This window comes from Dermacentor andersoni, chromosome 2, assembly GCF_023375885.2.
Source record: "Dermacentor andersoni chromosome 2, qqDerAnde1_hic_scaffold, whole genome shotgun sequence".
Classification (NCBI taxonomy): domain Eukaryota; kingdom Metazoa; phylum Arthropoda; class Arachnida; order Ixodida; family Ixodidae; genus Dermacentor; species Dermacentor andersoni.
The window spans coordinates 249,227,238-249,251,074 of NC_092815.1; the positions used below are offsets into that span (position 1 = coordinate 249,227,238).

Genomic DNA, 23,837 nt, shown 5'->3' on the forward strand with positions numbered 1-23,837 from the left:
AGGCTGACGCCTCTAACTCCCTGATCCATTCCTGCCGAGTGTCCTAGACACAAGGCCACGGATCAGGTGATGTTCACTTGGTCGTTGGGCGTATATGTGTTTCTCGAAAACAGCCACGCATGACACGTCGCCACACTGACAATTGCGGCACGGCGGGCAACGTAAACTGTGGAACAAACGAAGAAACGTCAAAAAGAGAAGCGGCACACGAGGCCGGCAATTGAACACGGCGTGACACGCGGTCGCACAAACGGCCTGAGCCATAAACCATTTCCGATTGGCCTTGTGTCATTGGGTACATTGGTCAGAATTGGCAACTTGGCAATTGTGACGCGCCCAACTTCTTCAATCTTCGCATGGAATCAGAATCGTTCGATCATCTCGTCACAGCGTCACCATCACCCGCGTTTCACGCCGTTGACGTCAGCGTGTTGTGGTTCCATGGTATTCGTTGCGTCGTCAGCATGACGCTGGTATTCAACAGCCTTCATTACAACCTATACATTAACCTAGGCCAAAACGTACGCAAGAAAAATGCGCCGCGGATCCATTGAATTCGGCGAGGTAAGCCTATGTTGGAGGTGTGTTCAAATTGTTTGTGGGTTTGTCCAATAAACCTTTTCCCAAGATGTCTCGCATTCCACATTCTCAAAGAACCCTATCCTCTACAGAGCAAGATAGCAGCCAACACACACTTAGTTCCAGAAGCCAGCGGACAACTTGGGTCAACGCTCATGTTAATGGGACTAGATAGACAGAAGAAGGTGGCTGAAAATGTCACTCAATGCCAATAACATTGGAAAAAAAGAAGACGGCAGCGATCAAAAACGAGGCTGCCACCAAAATTTCGCAATCCGTCAAAAATGGTGTGTACTTTCCAAAGCAGTTCCGGGCTGACCTGACCTGCGCGCCCTTTCACAAGCGCCCCGGTACACAAGCTGGTCCCCGCCAACCGCTGGCAGCAGGCTGACGCCTCACCTCCCTGATCCATTCCTGCCGAGTGTCCTAGACACAAGGCCACGGATCAGGTGATGTTCACTAGGTCGTTGGGCGTATATGTGTTTATCATGAACAGACACGCATGACGCGTCACCACACAGACAATTGCGGCACGGCGGGCAACGTAAACTGTGGAACAAACGAAGAAACGTCAAAACGATAAGCCGCACACGAGGCCGGCAATCAAACACGGCGTGGCACGCGGTCGTACAAACGGCCTGAGCCATAAACCATTTCCGATTGGCCTTGTGTCATTGGGTACATTGGTCAGAATTGGCAACCTTGCAATTGTGACGCGCCCAACTTCTTCTGTCTTCGCATGGAATCAGCATCGTTCGATCGTCTCGTCACAGCGTCACCATCACCCGCGTTTCACGCTGTTGACGTCAGCGTGTGGTGGCTCCATGGTATTCATTGCGTCGTCAGCATGACGCTGGTATTCAACAGTCTTCAGTACAACCTATACATTAACCCAGGCCAAAACGTAAGCAAGAAGAATGCGCCGCGGATCCAGTGAAATCGGCGAGGTAAACCTTCATTTTAGGTGTGTTCACATTGTTTGTGAGTTTGTCCCTTAAAATGTTTTTCCAGATGTCTCACAAGCCACATTGCCAGAGAACCCTATCGTCTGCAGAGCTAGATAGGAGCCAACACACTCTTACTTCCAGAAGCCAGCGGACAACTTGGGTCAACGTGCACGTGAAAGGGACTAGATACAAAGAGTAAGGTGGCTGAAAATGTCACGCAATGCCAATACTTTGAAAAAAAAAAGAAGACGGCAGCGACCGAAAACCAGGCTGCCACCAAAATTTCCCAATCCGTCAGAAAGGGTGAGCACTTTTTAAACCAGTTCCGGGCTCTGACCCGACCTGCGCGCCCTTTCACAAACGCACCGGTACACAAGCTCGTCCCCGCAACCGCAGGCAGCAGGCTGACGCCTCAACCTCCCTGATCCATTCCTGCCGAGTGTCCTAGACGCAAGGCCACGGATCAGGTGATGTTCGCTAGGTCGTTGGGCGTATATGTGTTTATCGAGAACAGCCACGCATGACACGTCGTCACACTGACAATTGCGGCACGGCCGGCAACGTAAACTGTGGAACAAACGAAGAAACGTCAAAAAGATGAGCGGCACAGAAGGTCGGCAAACCAAAACAGCGTGGCACGCGGTGGTACAAATAGCCTGAGCCATAAGCCATTTCCGATTGGCCTTGTGCCATTGGGTACAGTGGTGAGAATTGGCAACTTGGGAATTGTGACGCTCCCAACTTCTTCGGTCTTCGCATGGAATCAGCATCGTTCGATCGTCTCATCACAGCGTCACCATCACCCGCGTTTCACGCCGTTGACGTCAGCGTGTGGCGGCTCCATGGTATTCATTGCGTTGTCAGCATGACGCTGGTATTCAACAGTCTTCAGTACAACCTATGCATTAACCTAGACCAAAACATAAGCAAGAAGAATGCGCCGCGTAACCATTGAAATCGGCGAGATAAGCCTTCATTGTAGGTGTGTTCACATTGTTTGTGGGTTTGTCCCATAAATTCTTTCTCAAGATGTCTCAAATTCCACATTCTCAAAGAACCCTATCCTCTGCAGAGCAAGATAGCAGCCAACGCACACTTAGTTCCAGAAGCCAGCGGACAACTTGGGTCAACGCGCATATTAGTGGGACTAGATACACAGAGCAAGGTTGCTGAAAATGTCACACAATGCCAATAACATTAAAAAAAATAGAAGACGGCAGCGATCAAAAACGAGGCTGCCACCAAAATTTCGCAAGCCGTCAAAAATGGTGAGTACTTTTCAAAGCAGTTCCGGGCTGTGACCGGACCTGCGCGCCCTTTCACAAGCGCCCCGGTACACAAGCTGGTCCCCGCCAACCGCCGGCAGCAGGCTGACGCCTCACCTCCCTGATCCATTCCTGCCGAGTGTCCTAGACACAAGGCTACGGATCAGGTGATGTTCACTAGGTCGTTGGGCGTATATGAGTTTATCGAGAACAGCCACGCATGACACGTCGCCACACTAACATTTGCGGCATGGCGGGCAACGTAAACTGTGGAACAAACGAAGAAACGTCAAAACGATAAGCGGCACACGAGGCCGGCAATCAAACACGGCGTGGCACGCGGTCGTACAAACGGCCTGAGCCATAAACCATTTCCGATTGGCCTTGTGTCATTGGGTACATTGGTCAGAATTGGCAACTTGGCAATTGTGACGCGCCCAACTTCTTCGGTCTTCGCATGGAATCAGCATCGTTCGATCATCTCGTCACAGCGTCACCATAACCCGCGTTTCACGCTGTTGGCGTCAGCGTGTGGTCGTTCCATGGTATTCATTGCGTCGTCAGCATGACGCTGGTATTGAACAGTATTCAGTACAACCTATACATTAACCTAGGCCAAAACGTAAGCAAGAAGAATGCGCCGCGGATCCATTGAAATCGGCGAGGTAAACCTTTATTTTAGGTGTGTTCACATTGTTTGTGAGTTTGTCCCTTAAAATGTTTTTCCAGATGTCTCACAAGCCACATTGCCAGAGAACCCTATCGTCTGCAGAGCTAGATAGGAGCCAACACACTCTTAGTTCCAGAAGCCAGCGGACAACTTGGGTCAACGCGCACGTGAAAGGGAATAGATACACAGAGGAAGGTTGCTGAAAATGTCACACAATGCCAATAACATTAAAAAAAAAAAGAAGACGGCAGCGACCAAAAACGAGGCTGCCACCAAAATTTCGCAATCTTTCAAAAAGGATGAGTACTTTTCAAAGCAGTTCCCGGCTCTGACCTGACCTGCGCGCCCTTTCACAAGCGCACCGGTACACAAGCTGGTCCTCGCCAACTGCCGGAAGCAGGCTGACGCCTCTACCCCCCTGATCCATTCCTGCCGAGTGTCCTAGACACAAGGCCACGGATCAGGTGATGTTAACTAGGTTGTTGGGCGTATATGTGTTTAACGAGAACAGCCACGCATGACACGTCGCCACACTGACGTTTGCGGCACGGCGCGCAACGTAAACTGTGGAACAAACGAAGAAACGTCAAAAAGATAAGCGGCACACGAGGCCGGCAATCGAACACGGCGTGACACGCGCTCGCACAAACGGCTTGAGCCATAAACCATTTCCGATTGGCCTTGTGTCATTGGGTACATTGGTCAGAATTGGCAACTTGGCAATTGTGACGCGCCCAACTTCTTCGGTCTTCGCATGGATTCAGCATCGTTCGATCATCTCGTCACAGCGTCACCATCACCCGCGTTTCACGCCGTTGACGTCAGCGTGTGGTGGTTCCATGGTATTCATTGCGTCGTCAGCATGTCGCTGGTATTCAACAGCCTTCATTACAACCTATACATTAACCTAGGCCAAAACGTAAGCAAGACGAATGCCCTGCGGATCCAATGAAATCGGCGACGTAAGCCTTCATTGTAGGGGTGTTCACATTATTTGTGGGTTTGTCCCTTAATATGTTTCCCAAGATGTCTCACATTCCACATTCTCAAAGAACCCTATCCTCTGCAGAGCAAGATAGCAGCCAACACACACTTAGTTCCAGAAGCCAGCGGACAACTTGGGTCAATGCGCATGTTAATGGGACTAGATACACAGAAGAAGGTGGCTGAAAATGTCACTTAATGCCAATAACATTGGAAAAAAAGAAGACGGCAGCGACCAAAAACGAGGCTGCCACCAAAATTTCGCAATCCGTCAAAAATGGTGAGTACTTTTCAAAGCAGTTCCGAGCTGTGAACTGACCTGCGCGCCCTTTCACAAGCGCCCCGGTACACAAGCTGGTCCCCGCCAACCGCAGGCAGCAGGCTGACGCCTCACCTCCCTGATCCATTCCTGCCGAGTGTCCTAGACACAAGGCCACGGATCAGGTGATGTTCACTAGGTCGTAGGGCGTATATGTGTTTATCGAGAACAGCCACGCATGACTCGTCGCCACACTGACGTTTGCGGCACGACGGGCAACGTAAACTGTGGAACAAAAGAAGAAACGTCCAAAAGATAACCGGCACAGAAGGCCGGCAATCCAACACGGCGTGGCACGCGGTCGTACAAACGGCCTGAGCCATAAACCATTTCCGATTGGCCTTGTGCCATTGGGTACATTGGTCAGAATTGGCAACTTGGGAATTGTGACGCGCCCAACTTCTTCGGTCTTCGCATGGAATCAGCATCCTTCGATCATCTCGTCACAGCGTCACCATCACCCGCGTTTCACGCCGTTGACGTCAGTGTGTGGTGGTTCCATGGTATTCGTTCCGTCGTCAGCATGACGCTGGTATTCAACAGCCTTCAGTACAACCTATACATTAACATAGGCCAAAACGTAAGCAAGAAGAATGCCCTGCGGATCCAATGAAATCGGCGACGTAAGCCTTCATTGTAGGTGTGTTCACATTAATTGTGGGTTTGTCCCTTAAAATGTTTCCCCAGACGTCTCACATGCCACATTGTCAGAGAACCCTATCGTCTGCAGAGCAAGATAGCAGCCAACACGCTCTTAGTTCCAGAAGCCAGCGGACAACTTGGGTCAACGCCCCTTTCAATTGGACTAGATACACCGAGGAAGGTGGCTGAAAATGTCACGCAATGCCAATAACATTGGAAAAAAAGAAGACGGCAGCGACCAAAAACGAGGCTGCCACCAAAATTTGGTAATCCGTCAAAAACGATGAGTACTTTCAAAGCAGTTTCGGGCTCTGACCTGACCTACTCGGCCTTTCACAAGCGCACCGGTACACAAGCTGGTCCCCGCCAGCCGCCGTCAACAGGCTGACGCCTCTAACTCCCTGATCCATTCCTGCCGAGTGTCCTAGACACAAGGCCACGGATCAGGTGATGTTCACTTGGTCGTTGGGCGTATATGTGTTTCTCGAGAACAGCCACGCATGACACGTCGCCACACTGACAACTGCGGCACGGCGGGCAACGTAAACTGTGGAACAAACGAAGAAACGTCAAAAAGACAAGCGGCACACGAGGCCGGCAATTGAACACGGCGTGACACGCGGTCGCACAAACGGCCTGAGCCATAAACCATTTCCGATTGGCCTTGTGTCATTGGGTACATTGGTCAGAATTGGCAACTTGGCAATTGTGACGCGCCCAACTTCTTCTGTCTTCGCATGGAATCAGCATCGTTCGATCGTCTCGTCACAGCGTCACCATCACCCGCGTTTCACGCTGTTGACAGCAGCGTGTGGTGGCTCCATGGTATTCATTCCGTCGTCAGCATGACGCTGGTATTCAACAGCCTTCAGTACAACCTATACATTAACATAGGCCAAAACGTAAGCAAGAAGAATGCCCTGCGGATCCAATGAAATCGGCGACGTAAGCCTTCATTGTAGGTGTGTTCACATTAATTGTTGGTTTGTCCCTTAAAATGTTTCCCCAGACGTCTCACATGCCACATTGTCAGAGAACCCTATCGTCTGCAGAGCAAGATAGCAGCCAACACGCTCTTAGTTCCAGAAGCCAGCGGACAACTTGGGTCAACGCCCCTTTCAATTGGACTAGATACACCGAGGAAGGTGGCTGAAAATGTCACGCAATGCCAATAACATTGGAAAAAAAGAAGACGGCAGCGATCAAAAACGAGGCTGCCACCAAAATTTCGCAATCCGTCAAAAATGGTGTGTACTTTCCAAAGCAGTTCCGGGCTGTGACCTGACCTGCGCGCCCTTTCACAAGCGCCCCGGTACACAAGCTGGTCCCCGCCAACCGCCGGCAGCAGGCTGACGCCTCACCTCCCTGATCCATTCCTGCCGAGTGTCCTAGACACAAGGCCACGGATCAGGTGATGTTCACTAGGTCGTTGGGCGTATATGTGTTTATCATGAACAGACACGCATGACGCGTCACCACACAGACAATTGCGGCACGGCGGGCAACGTAAACTGTGGAACAAACGAAGAAACGTCAAAACGATAAGCCGCACACGAGGCCGGCAATCAAACACGGCGTGGCACGCGGTCGTACAAACGGCCTGAGCCATAAACCATTTCCGATTGGCCTTGTGTCATTGGGTACATTGGTCAGAATTGGCAACTTTGCAATTGTGACGCGCCCAACTTCTTCTGTCTTCGCATGGAATCAGCATCGTTCGATCGTCTCGTCACAGCGTCACCATCACCCGCGTTTCACGCTGTTGACGTCAGCGTGTGGTGGCTCCATGGTATTCATTGCGTCGTCAGCATGACGCTGGTATTCAACAGTCTTCAGTACAACCTATACATTAACCCAGGCCAAAACGTAAGCAAGAAGAATGCGCCGCGGATCCAGTGAAATCGGCGAGGTAAACCTTCATTTTAGGTGTGTTCACATTGTTTGTGAGTTTGTCCCTTAAAATGTTTTTCCAGATGTCTCACAAGCCACATTGCCAGAGAACCCTATCGTCTGCAGAGCTAGATAGGAGCCAACACACTCTTACTTCCAGAAGCCAGCGGACAACTTGGGTCAACGTGCACGTGAAAGGGACTAGATACAAAGAGTAAGGTGGCTGAAAATGTCACGCAATGCCAATACTTTGAAAAAAAAAGAAGACGGCAGCGACCAAAAACGAGGCTGCCACCAAAATTTCCCAATCCGTCAGAAAGGGTGAGCACTTTTTAAACCAGTTCCGGGCTCTGACCCGACCTGCGCGCCCTTTCACAAACGCACCGGTACACAAGCTCGTCCCCGCAACCGCCGGCAGCAGGCTGACGCCTCAACCTCCCTGATCCATTCCTGCCGAGTGTCCTAGACGCAAGGCCACGGATCAGGTGATGTTCGCTAGGTCGTTGGGCGTATATGTGTTTAACGAGAACAGCCACGCATGACACGTCGCCACACTGACGTTTGCGGCACGGCGGGCAACGTAAACTGTGGAACAAACGAAGAAACGTCAAAAAGATAAGCGGCACACGAGGCCGGCAATCGAACACGGCGTGACACGCGCTCGCACAAACGGCTTGAGCCATAAACCATTTCCGATTGGCCTTGTGTCATTGGGTACATTGGTCAGAATTGGCAACTTGGCAATTGTGACGCGCCTAACTTCTTCGGTCTTCGCATGGAATCAGCATCGTTCGATCATCTCGTCACAGCGTCACCATCACCCGCGTTTCACGCCGTTGACGTCAGCGTGTGGTGGTTCCATGGTATTCATTGCGTCGTCAGCATGTCGCTGGTATTCAACAGCCTTCATTACAACCTATACATTAACCTAGGCCAAAACGTACGCAAGAAAAATGCGCCGCGGATCCATTGAAATCGGCGAGGTAAGCCTATGTTGGAGGCGTGTTCAAATTGTTTGTGGGTTTGTCCAATAAATCTTTTCCCAAGATGTCTCACATTCCACATTCTCAAAGAACCCCATCGTCTGCAGAGCTATATAGGAGCCGACACACTCTTAGTTCCAGAAGCCAGCGGACAACTTGGGTCAACGCACACGTGAAAGGGAATAGATACACAGAGGAAGGTTGCTGAAAATGTCACACAATGCCAATAAAATTAAAAAAAAAGAAGACGGCAGCGATCAAAAACGAGGCTGCCACCAAAATTTCGCAATCCGTCAAAAATGGTGAGTACTTTTCAAAGCAGTTCCGGGCTGTGACCTGACCTGCGTGCCCTTTCACAAGCGCCCCGCTACACAAGCTTGTCCCCGCCAACCGCCGGCAGCAGGCTGACGCCTCACCTCCCTGACCGATTCCTGCCGAGTGTCCTAGACACAAGGCCACGGATCAGGTGATGTTCACTAGGTCGTTGGGCATATATGTGTTTATCATGAACAGACACGCATGACACGTCGCCACACTGACAATTGCGGCACGGCGGGCAACGTAAACTGTGGAAGAAACAAAGAAAGCTCAAAAAGATAAGGGGTACACGAGGCCGGCAATCGAACACGGTGTGACCCGCGGTCGTACAAACGGCCTGAGCCATAAGCCATTTCCGATTGGCCTTGTGCCATTGGGTACAGTGGTGAGAATTGGCAACTTGGGAATTGTGACGCTCCCAACTTCTTCGGTCTTCGCATGGAATCAGCATCGTTCGATCGTCTCATCACAGCGTCACCATCACCCGCGTTTCACGCCGTTGACGTCAGCGTGTGGCGGCTTTATGGTATTCATTGCGTTGTCAGCATGACGCTGGTATTCAACAGTCTTCAGTACAACCTATGCATTAACCTAGACCAAAACATAAGCAAGAAGAATGCGCCGCGTAACCATTGAAATCGGCGAGATAAGCCTTCATTGTAGGTGTATTCACATTGTTTGTGGGTTTGTCCCATAAATTCTTTCTCAAGATGTCTCAAATTCCACATTCTCAAAGAACCCTATCCTGTGCAGAGCAAGATAGCAGCCAACGCACACTTAGTTCCAGAAGCCAGCGGACAACTTGGGTCAACGCGCATATTAGTGGGACTAGATACACAGAGCAAGGTTGCTGAAAATGTCACACAATGCCAATAACATTTAAAAAAAAAGAAGACGGCAGCGACCAAAAACGAGGCTGCCACCAAAATTTCGCAATCCGTCAAAAATGGTGAGTACTTTTCAAAGCAGTTCCGAGCTGTGACCTGACCTGCGCGCCCTTTCACAAGCGCCCCGGTACACAAGCTGGTCCCCGCCAACCGCAGGCAGCAGGCTGACGCCTCACCTCCCTGATCCATTCCTGCCGAGTGTCCTAGACACAAGGCCACGGATCAGGTGATGTTCACTAGGTCGTTGGGCGTATATGTGTTTATCATGAACAGACACGCATGACGCGTCACCACACAGACAATTGCGGCACGGCGGGCAACGTAAACTGTGGAACAAACGAAGAAACGTCAAAACGATAAGCGGCACACGAGGCCGGCAATCAAACACGGTGTGACACGCGGTCGTACAAACGGCCTCAGCCATAAACCATTTCCGATTGATCTTGTGCCATTGGGTACATTGGTCAGAATTGGCAACTTGGGAATTGTGACGCGCACAACTTCTTCTGTCTTCGCATGGAATCAGCATCGTTCGATCGTCTCGTCACAGCGTCACCATCACCCGCGTTTCACGCTGTTGACGGCAGCGTGTGGTGGCTCCATGGTATTCATTCCGTCGTCAGCATGACGCTGGTATTCAACAGTCTTCAGTACAACCCATACATTAACCCAGGCCAAAACGTAAGCAAGAAGAATGCGCCGCGGATCCAGTGAAATCGGCGAGGTAAACCTTCATTTTAGGTGTGTTCACATTGTTTGTGAGTTTGTCCCTTCAAATGTTTTTCCAGATGTCTCACAAGCCACATTGCCAGAGAACCCTATCGTCTGCAGAGCTAGATAGGAGCCAACACACTCTTACTTCCAGAAGCCAGCGGACAACTTGGGTCAACGTGCACGTGAAAGGGACTAGATACAAAGAGTAAGGTGCTGAAAATGTCACGCAATGCCAATACTTTGAAAAAAAAAGAAGACGGCAGCGACCAAAAACGAGGCTGCCACCAAAATTTCGCAAGCCGTCAAAAATGGTGAGTACTTTTTAAAGCAGTTCCGGGCTGTGACCTGACCTGCGCGCCCTTTCACAAGCGCCCCGGTACACAAGCTGGTCCCCGCCAACCGTCGGCAGCAGGCTGACGCCTCACCTCCCTGATCCATTCCTGCCGAGTGTCCTAGACACAAGGCCACGGATCAGGTGATGTTCACTAGGTCGTTGGGCGTATATGAGTTTATCGAGAACAGCCACGCATGACACGTCGCCACACTAACATTTGCGGCACGGCGAGCAATGTAAACTGTGGAACAAACGAAGAAACGTCAAAACGATAAGCGGCACACGAGGCCGGCAATCAAACACGGCGTGGCACGCGGTCGTACAAACGGCCTGAGCCATAAACCATTTCCGATTGGCCTTGTGCCATTGGGTACATTGGTGAGAATTGGCAACTTGGGAATTGTGACGCGCCCAACTTCTTCTGTCTTCGCATGGAATCAGCATCGTTCCATCGTCTCGTCACAGCGTCACCATAACCCGCGTTTCACGCTGTTGACGTCAGCGTGTGGTGGTTGCATGGTATTCATTGCGTCGTCAGCATGACGCTGGTATTGAACAGTATTCAGTACAACCTATACATTAACCTAGGCCAAAACGTAAGCAAGAAGAATGCGCCGCGGATCCATTGAAATCGGCGAGGTAAACCTTTATTTTAGGTGTGTTCACATTGTTTGTGAGTTTGTCCCTTAAAATGTTTTTCCAGATTTCTCACAAGCCACATTGCCAGAGAACCCTATCGTCTGCAGAGCTAGATAGGAGCCAACACACTCTTAGTTCCAGAAGCCAGCGGACAACTTGGGTCAACGCACACGTGAAAGGGAATAGATACACAGAGGAAGGTTGCTGAAAATGTCACACAATGCCAATAAAATTTAAAAAAAAGAAGACGGCAGCGATCAAAAACGAGGCTGCCACCAAAATTTCGCAATCCGTCAAAAATGGTGAGTACTTTTCAAAGCAGTTCCGGGCTGTGACCTGACCTGCGCGCCCTTTCACAAGCGCCCTGGTACACAAGCTGGTCCCCGCCAACCGCCGGCAGCAGGCTGACGCCTCACCTCCCTGATCCATTCCTGCCGAGTGTCCTAGACACAAGGCCACGGATCAGGTGATGTTCACTAGGTCGTTGGGCGTATATGAGTTTATCGAGAACAGCCACGCATGACACGTCGCCACACTAACATTTGCGGCACGGCGGGCAACGTAAACTGTGGAACAAAAGAAGAAACGTCAAAAAGAGAAGCGGCGCACGACGCCGGCAATCGAACACGGCATGACACGCGGTCGCACGAACGGCCTGAGCCATAAACCATTTCCGATTGATCTTGTGCCATTGGGTACATTGGTCAGAATTGGCAACTTGGGAATTGTGACGCGCACAACTTCTTCGGTCTTCGCATGGAAACAGCATCGTTCGATCGTCTCGTCACAGCGTCACCATCACCCGCGTTTCACGCCGTTGACATCAGCGTGTGGTGGCTCCATGGTATTCATTGCGTCGTCAGCATGACGCTCGTATTCAACGGCCTTCAGTACAACCTATACATTAACATAGGCCAAAACGTAAGCAAGACGAATGCCCTGCGGATCCAATGAAATCGGCGACGTAAGCCTTCATTGTAGGTGTGTTCACATTATTTGTGGGTTTGTCCCTTAAAATGTTTCCCAAGATGTCTCACATTCCACATTCTCAAAGAACCCTATCTTCTGCAGAGCAAGATAGCAGCCAACACACACTTAGTTCCAGAAGCCAGCGGACAACTTGGGTCAACGCGCATGGTAATGGGACTAGATACGCAGAAGAAGGTGGCTGAAAATGTCACTTAATGCCAATAACATTGGAAAAAAAGAAGACGGCAGCGATCAAAAACGAGGCTGCCACCAAAATTTCGCAATCCGTCAAAAATGGTGAGTACTTTTCAAAGCATTTCCGGGCTGTGACCTGACCTGCGCGCCCTTTTACAAGCGCCTCGGTACACAAGCTGGTCCCCGCCAACCGCAGGCAGCAGGCTGACGCCTCACCTCCCTGATCCATTCCTGCCGAGTGTCCTAGACACAAGGCCACGGATCAGGTGATGTTCACTAGGTCGTAGGGCGTATATGTGTTTATCCAGAACAGCCACGCATGACACGTCGCCACACTGACATTTGCGACACGACGGGCAACGTAAACTGAGGAACAAAAGAAGAAACGTCCAAAAGATAACCGGCACAGAAGGCCGGCAATAGAACACGGCTTGGCACGCTGTCGTACAAACGGCCTGAGCCATAAACCATTTCCGATTGGGCTTGTGCCGTTGGGTACATTGGTCATAATTGGCAACTTGGCAATTGTGACGTGCCCAACTTTTTCGGTCTTCGCATGGAAGCAGCATCGGTCGATCGTCTCGTCACAGCGTCACCATCACCCGCGTTTAACGCCGTTGCCGTCAGCGTGTGGTGGCTCCATGGTATTCGTTGCGTCGTCAGCATAACGCTGGTATTCAACAGTCTTCAGTACAACGTATACATTAACCTAGGCCAAAACGTAAGCAAGAAGAATGCGCCGCAGATCCACTGAAATCGGCGACGTAACGTTCATTGTAGGTGTGTTCACATTAATTGTGGGTTCGTCCCTTAAAATGTTTCCCCAGACGTCTCACATGCCACATTGTCAGAGAACCCTATCGTCTGCAAAGCAAGATAGCAGCCAACACACTCTTAGTTCCAGAAGCCAGCGGACAACTTGGGTCTACGCCACTTTCAATGGGACTAGATACACAGAGGAAGGTGGCTGAAAATGTTACACAATGCCAATAACATTGAAAAAAAAGAAGACGGCAGCGACCAAAAACGAGGCTGCCACCAAAATTTCGCCATCCGTCAAAAAGGATGAGTACTTTTGAAAGTAGTTCCGGGCTCTTACCTGACCTGCTCGCACTTTCACAAGCGCCCCGGTACACAAGCTGGTCCCCGCCAACCGCCGGCAGCAGGATGACGCCTCACCTCCCTGATCCATTCCTGCCGAGTGTCCTAGACACAAGGCCACGGATCAGGTGATGTTCACTAGGTCGTTGGGCGTATATGTGTTTATCATGAACAGACACGCATGACGCGTCGCCACACTGACAATTGCGGCACGGCGGGCAACGTAAACTGTGGAACAAACGAAGAAACGTCAAAACGATAAGCGGCACACGAGGGCGGCAATCAAAGACGGCGTGGCACGCGGTCGTACAAACGGCCTGAGCCATAAACCATTTCCGATTGGCCTTGTGCCATTGCGTACATTGGTCAGAATTGGCAACTTGCGAATTGTGACGTGCCCAACTTCTTCGGTCTTCGCATGGAAGCAGCATCGGTCGATCGTCTCGTCACAGGGTCACCATCATCCGCGTTTAACGCCGTTGCCGTCAGCGCGTGGTGGCTCCATGGTATTCATTCCGTCGTCAGCATGACGCTGGTATTCAACAGCCTTCAGTACAACCTATACATTAACATAGGCCAAAACGTAAGCAAGAAGAATGCACCGCGGATCCATTGAAGTCGGCGAGGTAAACCTTCATTGTAGGTATGTTCACATTGTTTGTGAGTTTGTCCCTTAAAATGTTTTTCCAGATGTCTGACAAGCCACATTGCCAGAGAACCCTAACGTCTGCAGAGCTAGATAGGAGCCAACACACTCTTAGTTCCAGAAGCCAGCGGACAACTTGGGTCAACGTGCACGTGAAAGGGACTAGATAAAAGAGTAAGGTGGCTGAAAATGTCACGCAATGCCAATAACATTGAAAAAAAAAAGAAGACGGCAGCGACCAAAAACGAGGCTGCCACCAAAATTTCCCAATCCGTCAGAAAGGGTGAGCACTTTTTAAACCAGTTCCGGGCTCTGACCCGACCTTCGCGCCCATTCACAAACGCACCGGTACACAAGCTCGTCCCCGCCAACCGCCGGCAGCAGGCTGACGCCTCTACCTCCCTGATCCATTCCTGCCGAGTGTCCTAGACGCAAGGCCACGGATCAGGTGATGTTCGCTAGGTCGTTGGGCGTATATGTGTTTATCGTGAACAGCCACGCATGACACGTCGTCACACTGACAGTTGCGGCACGGCCGGCAACGTAAAGTGTGGAACAAAAGAAGAAACGTCCAAAAGATAACCCGCACAGAAGGCCGGCAATCCAACACGGTGTGGCACGCGGTCGTACAAATAGCCTGAGCCATAAACCATTTCCGATTGGCCTTGTGCCATTGGGTACATTGGTGAGAATTGGCAACATGGGAATTGTGACGCGCCCAACTTCTTCGGTCTTCGTATGGAATCAGCATCGTTCGATCGTCTCGTCACAGCGTCACCATCACCCGCGTTTCACGCCGTTGACATCAGCGTGTGGTGGCTCCATGGTATTCATTGCGTCGTCAGCATGACGCTCGTATTCAACAGCCTTCAGTACAACTTATACATTAACATAGGCCAAAACGTAAGCAAGAAGAATGCCCTGCGGATCCAATGAAATCGGCGACGTAAGCCTTCATTGTAGGTGTGTTCACATTATTTGTGGGTTTGTCCCTTAAAATGTTTCCCAAGATGTCTCACGAGCCACATTCTCAGAGAACCCTATCGTCTGCAGAGCAACATAGCAGCCAACACCCTCTTAGTTCCAGAAGCCAGCGGACAACTTGGGTCAACGCGCACGTGAAAGGGACTAGATATAAAGAGTAAGGTGGCTGAAACTGTCACGCAATGCCAATAACATTGAAAAAAAAAGAAGAGAGCAGCGACCAAAAACGAGGCTGCCACCAAAATTTCCCAATCCGTCAAAAAGGGTGAGCACTTTTTAAACCAGTTCCGGGCTCTGACCCGACCTGCGCGCTCTTTCACAAACGCACCGGTACACAAGCTGGTCCCCGCCAACCGCCGGCAGCAGGCTGACGCCTCTACCTCCCTGATCCATTCCTGCCGAGTGTCCTAGACGCAAGGCCACGGATCAGGTGATGTTCGCTAGGTTGTTGGGCGTATATGTGTTTATCGAGAACAGCCACGCATGACACGTCGTCACACTGACAATTGCGGCACGGCCGGCAACGTAAGCTGTGGAACAAACGAAGAAACGTCAAAAAGATGAGCGGCGCAGAAGGCCTGCAATCCAACACAGCGTGGCACGCGGTGGTACAAATAGCCTGAGCCATAAGCCATTTCCGATTGGCCTTGTGCCATTGGGTACAGTGGTGAGAATTGGCAACTTGGGAATTGTGACGCGCCCAACTTCTTCGGTCTTCGCATGGAATCAGCATCGTTCGATCGTCTCATCACAGCGTCACCATCACCCGCGTTTCACGCCGTTGACGTCAGCGTGTGTTGGCTCCATGGTATTCATTGCGTCGTCAGCATGATGCTGGTATTCAACAGTCTTCAGTACAACCTATGCATTAACATAGCCCAAAACGTAAGGAAGAAGAAAGCCCCGCGGATCCATTGAAATCGGCGACGTAAGCCTTCATTTAGGTGTGTTCACATTAATTGTGGGTTTCTCCATTAAAATGTTTCCCAAGATTTCTCACAAGCCACATTCGCAGAGAACCCTATCGTCTGCAGAGCAAGATAGCAGCCAACACACACTTAGTTCCAAAGCCAGCGGACAACTTGGGTCAACGCGCATGTCAATGGGACTGGATCCACAGAGGAAGGTGGCTGTAAATGTCACACAGTACCAATAACACTGAAAAAAAGAAGGCGGCAGCGATGTAAACGAGATGGCCACCGAAATTGCGCAATCCGTCAAAAAGAGCGACAATTTCTCAATGCAGTTCAAGGCTCTGACCCGGCCTGCGCGCCTTTTCGCAAGCGCACCGGTACACCAACTGGTCCCCGCCAACCGCCGGCAGCAGGCTGATGCCTCTACCTCCCTGATCCATACCAGCCGAGCCTCCTAGACACAACGCCATGGGTCAGGTGATGTTCACTGGGTCGCTGGGCGTATATGGGTTTATCGAGTACTGGCACGAGTGACACGCCTCCACATTTTGGCATCATGGGCAACGCGAAGTGTCGAACACACGAAGAAACGTCAAAAAGTAAGCTTAACTAGAGGCCGACAATAGAACACGGCGTGGCACGGGGTCGATCAAACAACCTGAGTCACCAACGATTTACAATTTGGAAATGACATCGGGGTATATTGGTCAGAATTGGCAACATGGCCATTTTGTTATGCTCGCCTTCATCGCTCTTGGCAATGATTCAGTGTAGCTCCATCGTCTCGTCACTGCGTCGCCATCACTTGTGTGCCTGAGCCGTGCAGCATTTCCAATTGGGCTTGTGGACTTGAGTGTATTGGTCAGAATGGGAAAAATGGGTATTTTGTTATGCACATCTTCAGCGGTCTTCGCAATGAGTCATCTTCGTTCCAACATGTCCTCACTGCGTTGCCGTCACACGTTTGTCCCGCCGTTAACGTCAGAGTGTGTTGGCTGTATAATGTCCATTACGTCGCCCGTATGACGCTGGCATTCCACTGTCTTCAATAGCCGTTATACATAAACATAGGCCAAAATGTAAACAAGAATTAAGCGACGCAGGTCCACATAATTGGCGATGTAGGCCTCCATTGTAAGTGCGTCTACATTTAATGTGGATTCATGTCGTCCTTTAAAAATGTTGCCAAGTTGTCTCTTAAGCCACATCCCCAGAGAAACGTATCGTCTGCACAGCAAGACGGCAGCCAGCACACACTTAGTAGCAGAAGCAAGCAGACAACTTGGGTCATCGGGTATGCGAAAGGGACAAGATGTTTGCAGAAAGGTGGCTAAATATGCCATTGAATGTCAATTACACAAAAAAAAAGAAGGTGGCAGCGATGGATGGAAGACTGCCAACGAAATTGCGCAATACGTCAAAAAGAGCGGGTATTTCTCAAAGCAGTTCCAGGCTCTGACCCGGCCTACGCGCCCTTCCGCAAGCGCACCGGTACACGAACTGCTCCCGCCAGCCTCCGGCAGCAGGCTGATGCCTCTACCAACCCTGATCCATTCCAGTGGAGCGTCGTAGACACAAGGCCATGGGTCAGGTGATGTTCACTGGGTAACTGGGAGTATATGGGTTTATCGAGTACTAAAACGAGTGACAAGCCTCCACACTGACAACTTTGGCATGATGGGCAACGCGAAATGTCGAACACACGCAGAAACATCAAAAAGGTAAGCTTAACTAGGGGCCGAGAATCAAACACGGCGGGGTACGGGGTCGATCAAACAGCCTGAGTCACCAACCATTTAAAATTGGGTTTGTGACATAGGGGTATATTGGTCATAATTGGCAACTTGTCAATTTTGTTATGCCCGCCTTCATCGGTCTTCGCAATGCTTCAGCGTCACTCCATCGTCTGTTCACTGCGTCGCCATCACTTGTGTGCCTGAGCCATAAAGTATTTCCAATTGGGCTTGTGCAATTGAGTGTATTGGTCAGAATTCGTAACATGAGAATTTCGTTATCCCCGCCTTCATCGGTCTTCGCAATGAGTCAGCGTCGCTCTATCGTCTCGTCACTGCGTTGCCATCACGGGGTTGTCCCGCCGTTGACGTCAGTGTGTGGTGGCTGCGCAATATTCATTTCGTCGCCCGTTTGACGCTGCTACTCCACTGTTTTCCGTACCCGCTATATATTAACATAGGCCAAAATGTAAACAAGAATTAGGCGACGCAGATCCATTGAAATAGGCGATGTATGCCTTCATTGTATGTGTTTAACATTTATAGGGGATTTATGTCGTCCTTTGAAAATGTTCCCAAGTTGTCTTTTAAGCCACATAGGCAGTGTGCCGTATCGTTTGCCGTATCGGGTATGCGAAAAAGACTAAACGCACAAGGGAAGGAGGCTAAAAATCTGATAGAATGTCCATTACATTACAAAAAAAGAAGATGCTTGCCAAATCAGTTTTGGATCGCCAAAAGACGATCGCCAAATCAGCTTGGGATCAGCATCTTCTCTCTCGTTTCCCTGTGACACAGATGTGCTTCGAGAGCTTTTGTGTAGTGTAGTGCATGAGGAGCTCGATCGACTACAGGGAGTGCGATTTTAGCCGACCGTAACATCACTCACAGATAAAGTCCGCGAAGAAGTTCGCCAGGCGACTCAGCCATTCATGCAAACCAGACCTGAAGCCAGCCCCATACTAATTGTTGCGCAAGCAGTTGGTCTACTTGCGCAGCCCGTGAACCAACGTAACGCGCATTATTCTGAAGAACCGCTGTGCCACTTCCCGGACCTAGCTTAACACACAAATAAGCAGTAGTCCACCAGCCCCCGAATGAATACGCGCAAGTCAAACGTGTTACGCACACCTAAGTATCAGCCACTCTGCTTCCACTTTGGGGAAACGGGCCACTTGTACCGTGCCTGCTGCTACCGAAGAATAAGACTCCAGTGCTACCAGCCCTCCGCTCGTTCCCCACGTGAGGGAGAGCGTCCGAGGGAAATCCAGCAATATCTGGCCAGTCAACATTCGTCGCTGTACGCGCAGTTCTCACCGTTTCAATAGTGCCTACCAACGACCATATCTTCGTCTACGCAGAGGCGCCAGTCACGATCATCACTTCCTCAAAGATAGGCGTCACCTAACAGCAACACTACGTTCTATGCTTCCGTGGGCAACCGGCCCACGAGCCCAAGTCGGGAAAACTAAGAAGAATGACCTTCGGGGGTGGAGCCGCTGTCCAACGCACTTCGGAAGATCCTCCACTGCGATACCTCGACGACGACGATAACAATGACGACAAAGACGACTCCGTACCTTCGGCACTTTCCTTCGATAACCGTGAACCTGTTTCGGCCGACATACCAGTTCGTGTAGATAACCACCCGGTAATGGCTGTTGTCGATACTCGTGCCGATTATTCCGTTATGAGCAGACAACTGGCTACTGCACTTTGCACGGTGACCTCACCGTGGCCAGGACCTAAACTCCGTGGAACCGGATGTTTTTACGCCGATCGGCAAATGCACTGCGAGAGCAGAAATTCGTGAGGCCACATTCGTCGGTTCATTTGTTATACTGGGAGGGTGCTTTAGGCAGGTCATGCTCGGCATAGACATTCTTCGGGAGTATGGCGCAATCATAAACCTTCGTGAGTAGACTGTCACTTTTTCCAGCGGACACGCAACTCATTCGGACGAATATCACCCACGGTCCACGGTGTTACGTGTTTCGGGTGACTGCGCTACTTTACCACCACAGAGTGCTACGCTGATCACCCTAGAAACCGAGGATGATCCACCCCATCTCGGTATCGCTGAAGACAATCTGTCAATCTTGTTGGCTCGACAGGTTTGCTTGGCTCGCGGCATCTTACAGCTATCGTCACGAACTGCTGATTTTAGTGACCAATTTCAGTCGTGAATACCAGCACATCGCCCCACAAATTGCCATCGCCTGTTTGGAGCCAGTCAGTGACTCTCCTGCTTGTGTACCTGTAAGACACAAAGGTGGAGATGCTAACTGTGACGTAGCAGCCAACAGTAAAATTGTGAATGTGAACTGAACTTGTCAAACCTTGTCCAAGCCTCTTACAGACTTTTGCGGACTGTTTTGCGGACCACACGCGTATTATGAAACACAGAATTATTACAAATCCCAATGAAAGACCCGTGCGCCGTCGTGCCTAGCGTGGTTCTTGTAAAGAACAAGACGCCATCCGAAATCAAGTCTATCAAATGCTTTCAGATGACATCATACAGCCCTCCAACGATCCATGGGCATGACCTGCGGATCTGGTGAAAAAGAAAGTCGGTAGAATGCGTTCTTCCATTCACTATCGCAAGCTTAACAACTTTACGAAGAAGGACGTTTATCCCCTTCCGCGCATCGACCATTCTTTGGACCGCCTTTGACATGCCTGATACTTCTCATCGATGGACCATCGCAGCGGCCACTGGCAAATAGAAGTTGATGACCATGACCGTGAGAAAACGGCATTTATTATGCCTGACGCACTCTACGAATTCAAGGTCCTTCCTTTCGGATTGTGCTTTGCGCCTGCTACTTTTCAGCGCATGATGGACACGGTTCTATCAGGTCTCAAGTGGCAGTTATGCCTTGTTTATTTAGATGAAGTCGTGTTTTCAGAAACTTTTGAGCAGTACCTCCAGCGCTTACAAGCAGTTCTTGACGCAATTCGTACTGCTGGCCTGCCTTTATGCCCTTATGCCCTTATGTAACACCCCCACCCACGGGGCCCTTTAAGGTAATAAAGTGAAGTGAAGTGAAAGCCCGAAAAATGCCATTTCGGATATGACGAAATGAAATTTTTAGGCCCTGTAGTCAGTTACGAAGGCATTCGACCAGACTCTGACAAAGCAAATGCTGTTGCTTCGTTTCCAACACCTTCAAACAAACAGAACTCCGCCATTTTTTAGGGCTCTGCGCATGTTATAGAAGCTTCGTGCATAACTTTTCCAGGATAGCCGAATATTTCCAACGGTTAACGACGTATAATTTTCTGTTTGTCTAGGAGCCGGACCAACAAGTGGCCTTCTGTGAACTCCAGACACGTCTGCACACCTCCATTTGTGGGACACTTTGACGAAGACAGTGACACCGAGTTGCACATGGACGCCAGCAACGTGTGCCTTGGAGCCATCCTCGTACGATGGAACGATGGAGCCGAGCGGGTCATTGCGTACGCAAGCCGCACTGTGTATCCAGCTGAAAGGAAGTATTCCACTACGAAGGAATGCTTGGCTGTTGTGTGGGGAATTGGTAAGTTCCCACCATATTTGTACGGCCGTTTATTTTTCGAGTTGTGACAGATCAGCATTCATTGTGCTGGCTCACCAATCTGAAGGATCCATCAGGCCATCTTGCACGCTTGAGCCTTCGCTTGCTATAATAGGATATGACGTCACTTATCAACTGGGTGACAAAGTATGGGTATGGACACTGATACGCCAGCGTGGTCGGTCGGAGAAACTTTTTCGCCGCTACTTTGGACCTTATAGGATCGTTCCACGACTCAGCGAGGTCACATACGAAGCACCGTCCCCAACGCCCACGCCTGTCCAATGGCTTTTTGAAGTCTCTAGGTTGAAGCTATACCACTCGCGATGACCGCAAAGCTCTACTTCTCTCTCACCGTCTACCTCTTCCTTAACAATATCACTGTGGCAATCCCCAGTGCATAAATGTTCCACATCGAGACGATGCTTCTAGGGAGAGGGTAATGCCACGACCTTGATACAGCTGACAGCCACTCGGTGGGATTTGGTGCAACATGCTAGGAATGTTGGGTTGCTCAGTAAAGACAACGACGAAGGTGCCAGTACAGCTTCATAAAATATCTGTAGCATCGACCGAAGTCTTCTGTGGTTTGGCTGTGACAATACTATTTACCTATGGTTTACACAGTCGTAGCCGAGCAACCAAATGTGGCGTGAAGCACACTGACTTCCTTTCACGGGGACAATAGCGAGCACGAAAACAAAAGGACGGTCGTGGACGAAGTTTATACCGAATAGTGTACAGGCGGAAATATACAACATATATAGCACGCACAGCCACCATGTTTTATTCACGAGGACTCGCGCAGAAAATGGAAAAATACTTGCGTGCTCTTCACCGGCGCCACGTAGTTTGACCGTGCCCAAACTTTTCCATGCTCATCAACGCGCGCACGACAGCGCACAATGCCCCGTTTAAAATACCAGCGATAGCCTTTCGAGTCATAAAGGCCATTCACAATAGTGAAAAGGATTTACACTAGCCAAGAAAATCTTGACCTCGCAAAATATATTTGCAGTGCCTAAAAATATATGGACTGACAAAGCTACGCGCTCTCACTACTACAATAAGGCGCGCTACGTTTTTAGCATTACATATGGCTGCACAGAGTCTACGCACTCCATAGCTACATACACCTGTTGAAGCAAAGGCGCTGGATGACGGTAGCGCAAACTGGATAACAATATATGAACGAGGACCAAGAAAGCAACCCTCGCTCAAGTCAACCCATGCCGAAGCTTAACCATGCCCGAGTTTCGTAGCCTGTTAACATCGAAAAATGCTCTTTTCGTACACGTTTGCACCTTCAGTACGCCTAAAAGAAATCCCTAACATGAAACAAAACTATAATATGTAACGTGACATGTAGCAGTCACATATACCACTTATACGCTGTGCATAGCCGGACCTGGCTCATTCAAGCAGATTAGGTGGACATCTGTCACTAGCCCGTTTCGAATAGAGATGCAATCACTATCATCGTCATTAACAGCAACGTACTGTGCCAAGGGTCAAGGGATGTTACATGTGCGTACTCCGGATACCTGTGTTTATTATTCGGTACACATTATGGCGCCTCCTCGCAAGATACGAATCACAGCTGAAGAAGCGAATCGTAGAGCAACGCGCCCGGCTGTAACCAGGCAACATCGGGCTCAGCAGACCGCTGTGCAGAGACCAGGACAAGCCGCTACACAAGCCGCAGCTTGCCATCGACGTCGGGCGTACAACTTAGGTCCTTCTCGTGAAAACGACGCGAAGAGACTTTGCCGCGAAGACCCTGTAGTGCATGGTGCCGAAAATGCAGCTACTATGGAACCCCACCTCCAGCTCACATTGTGACTGTGCTGTCTGTACCGCGCAGGCCTGTGACTTTTTTTCTTCCTCAAGACTTCTCTATCTACCTTGTACCGCTACCTATGCCAGCGCTACATGAGGTGCCTCTTCATATAACGTGCAACTGTAATGCAAATGCTGCACGTATAGACGGTAGGCGACGCGCATTTCCCATCGCAAGTGGCACGATGTGATGATAATGATAATGATGATTTATTGGCATGCCCTCGAAAACGCGGCGGTGACGCAGTCAGCGTACCTGATTTAAGCAAGCTCATAATATACTTGGAATCTTGGAAGAACGCTAACATAATCCTAATCCATAAGAAAGGGGACGCCAAAAACTTGAAAAATTATAGACCGATCAGCTTACTGTCCATTGCCTACAAAGTATTTACTAAGGTAATTGCAAATAGAATCAGGAACACCTTAGACTTCCGTCAACCAAAGGACCAGGCAGGATACCGTAAAGGCTACTCAACAATAGATCATATTCACACTATCAATCAGGTGATAGAGAAATGTGCGGAATATAACCAACCATTATATATAGCTTTCATTGATTATGAGAAAGCGTTTGATTCAGTCGAAACCTCAGCAGTCATGGAGGCACTGCGGAATCAGGGTGTAGACGAGCCGTACGCAAAAATACTGAAAGATATCTGTCGCGACTCCACAGCCACTGTAGTCCTCCATAAAGAAAGCAACAAAATCCCTATAAAGAA

General features: G+C 50.0%; 1 protein-coding gene across 1 annotated transcript in view; it reads left to right on the top strand.

Moving 5' to 3' along the window:
- The window catches only part of LOC126539679 (uncharacterized), a 141,448-nt gene extending 118,300 nt beyond the window's left edge, over nucleotides 1-23,148 (top strand). Inside the window, exons 2-4 of the mRNA XM_050186536.2 lie at nucleotides 17,427-17,571; nucleotides 21,011-21,258; nucleotides 23,141-23,148. Of these exons, the coding sequence (XP_050042493.2) occupies nucleotides 17,427-17,571; nucleotides 21,011-21,258; nucleotides 23,141-23,148 (401 nt within the window). The remainder of the gene's footprint in view (nucleotides 1-17,426; nucleotides 17,572-21,010; nucleotides 21,259-23,140) is intronic.
- The last annotated feature ends 689 nt before the right edge of the window (nucleotides 23,149-23,837 follow it).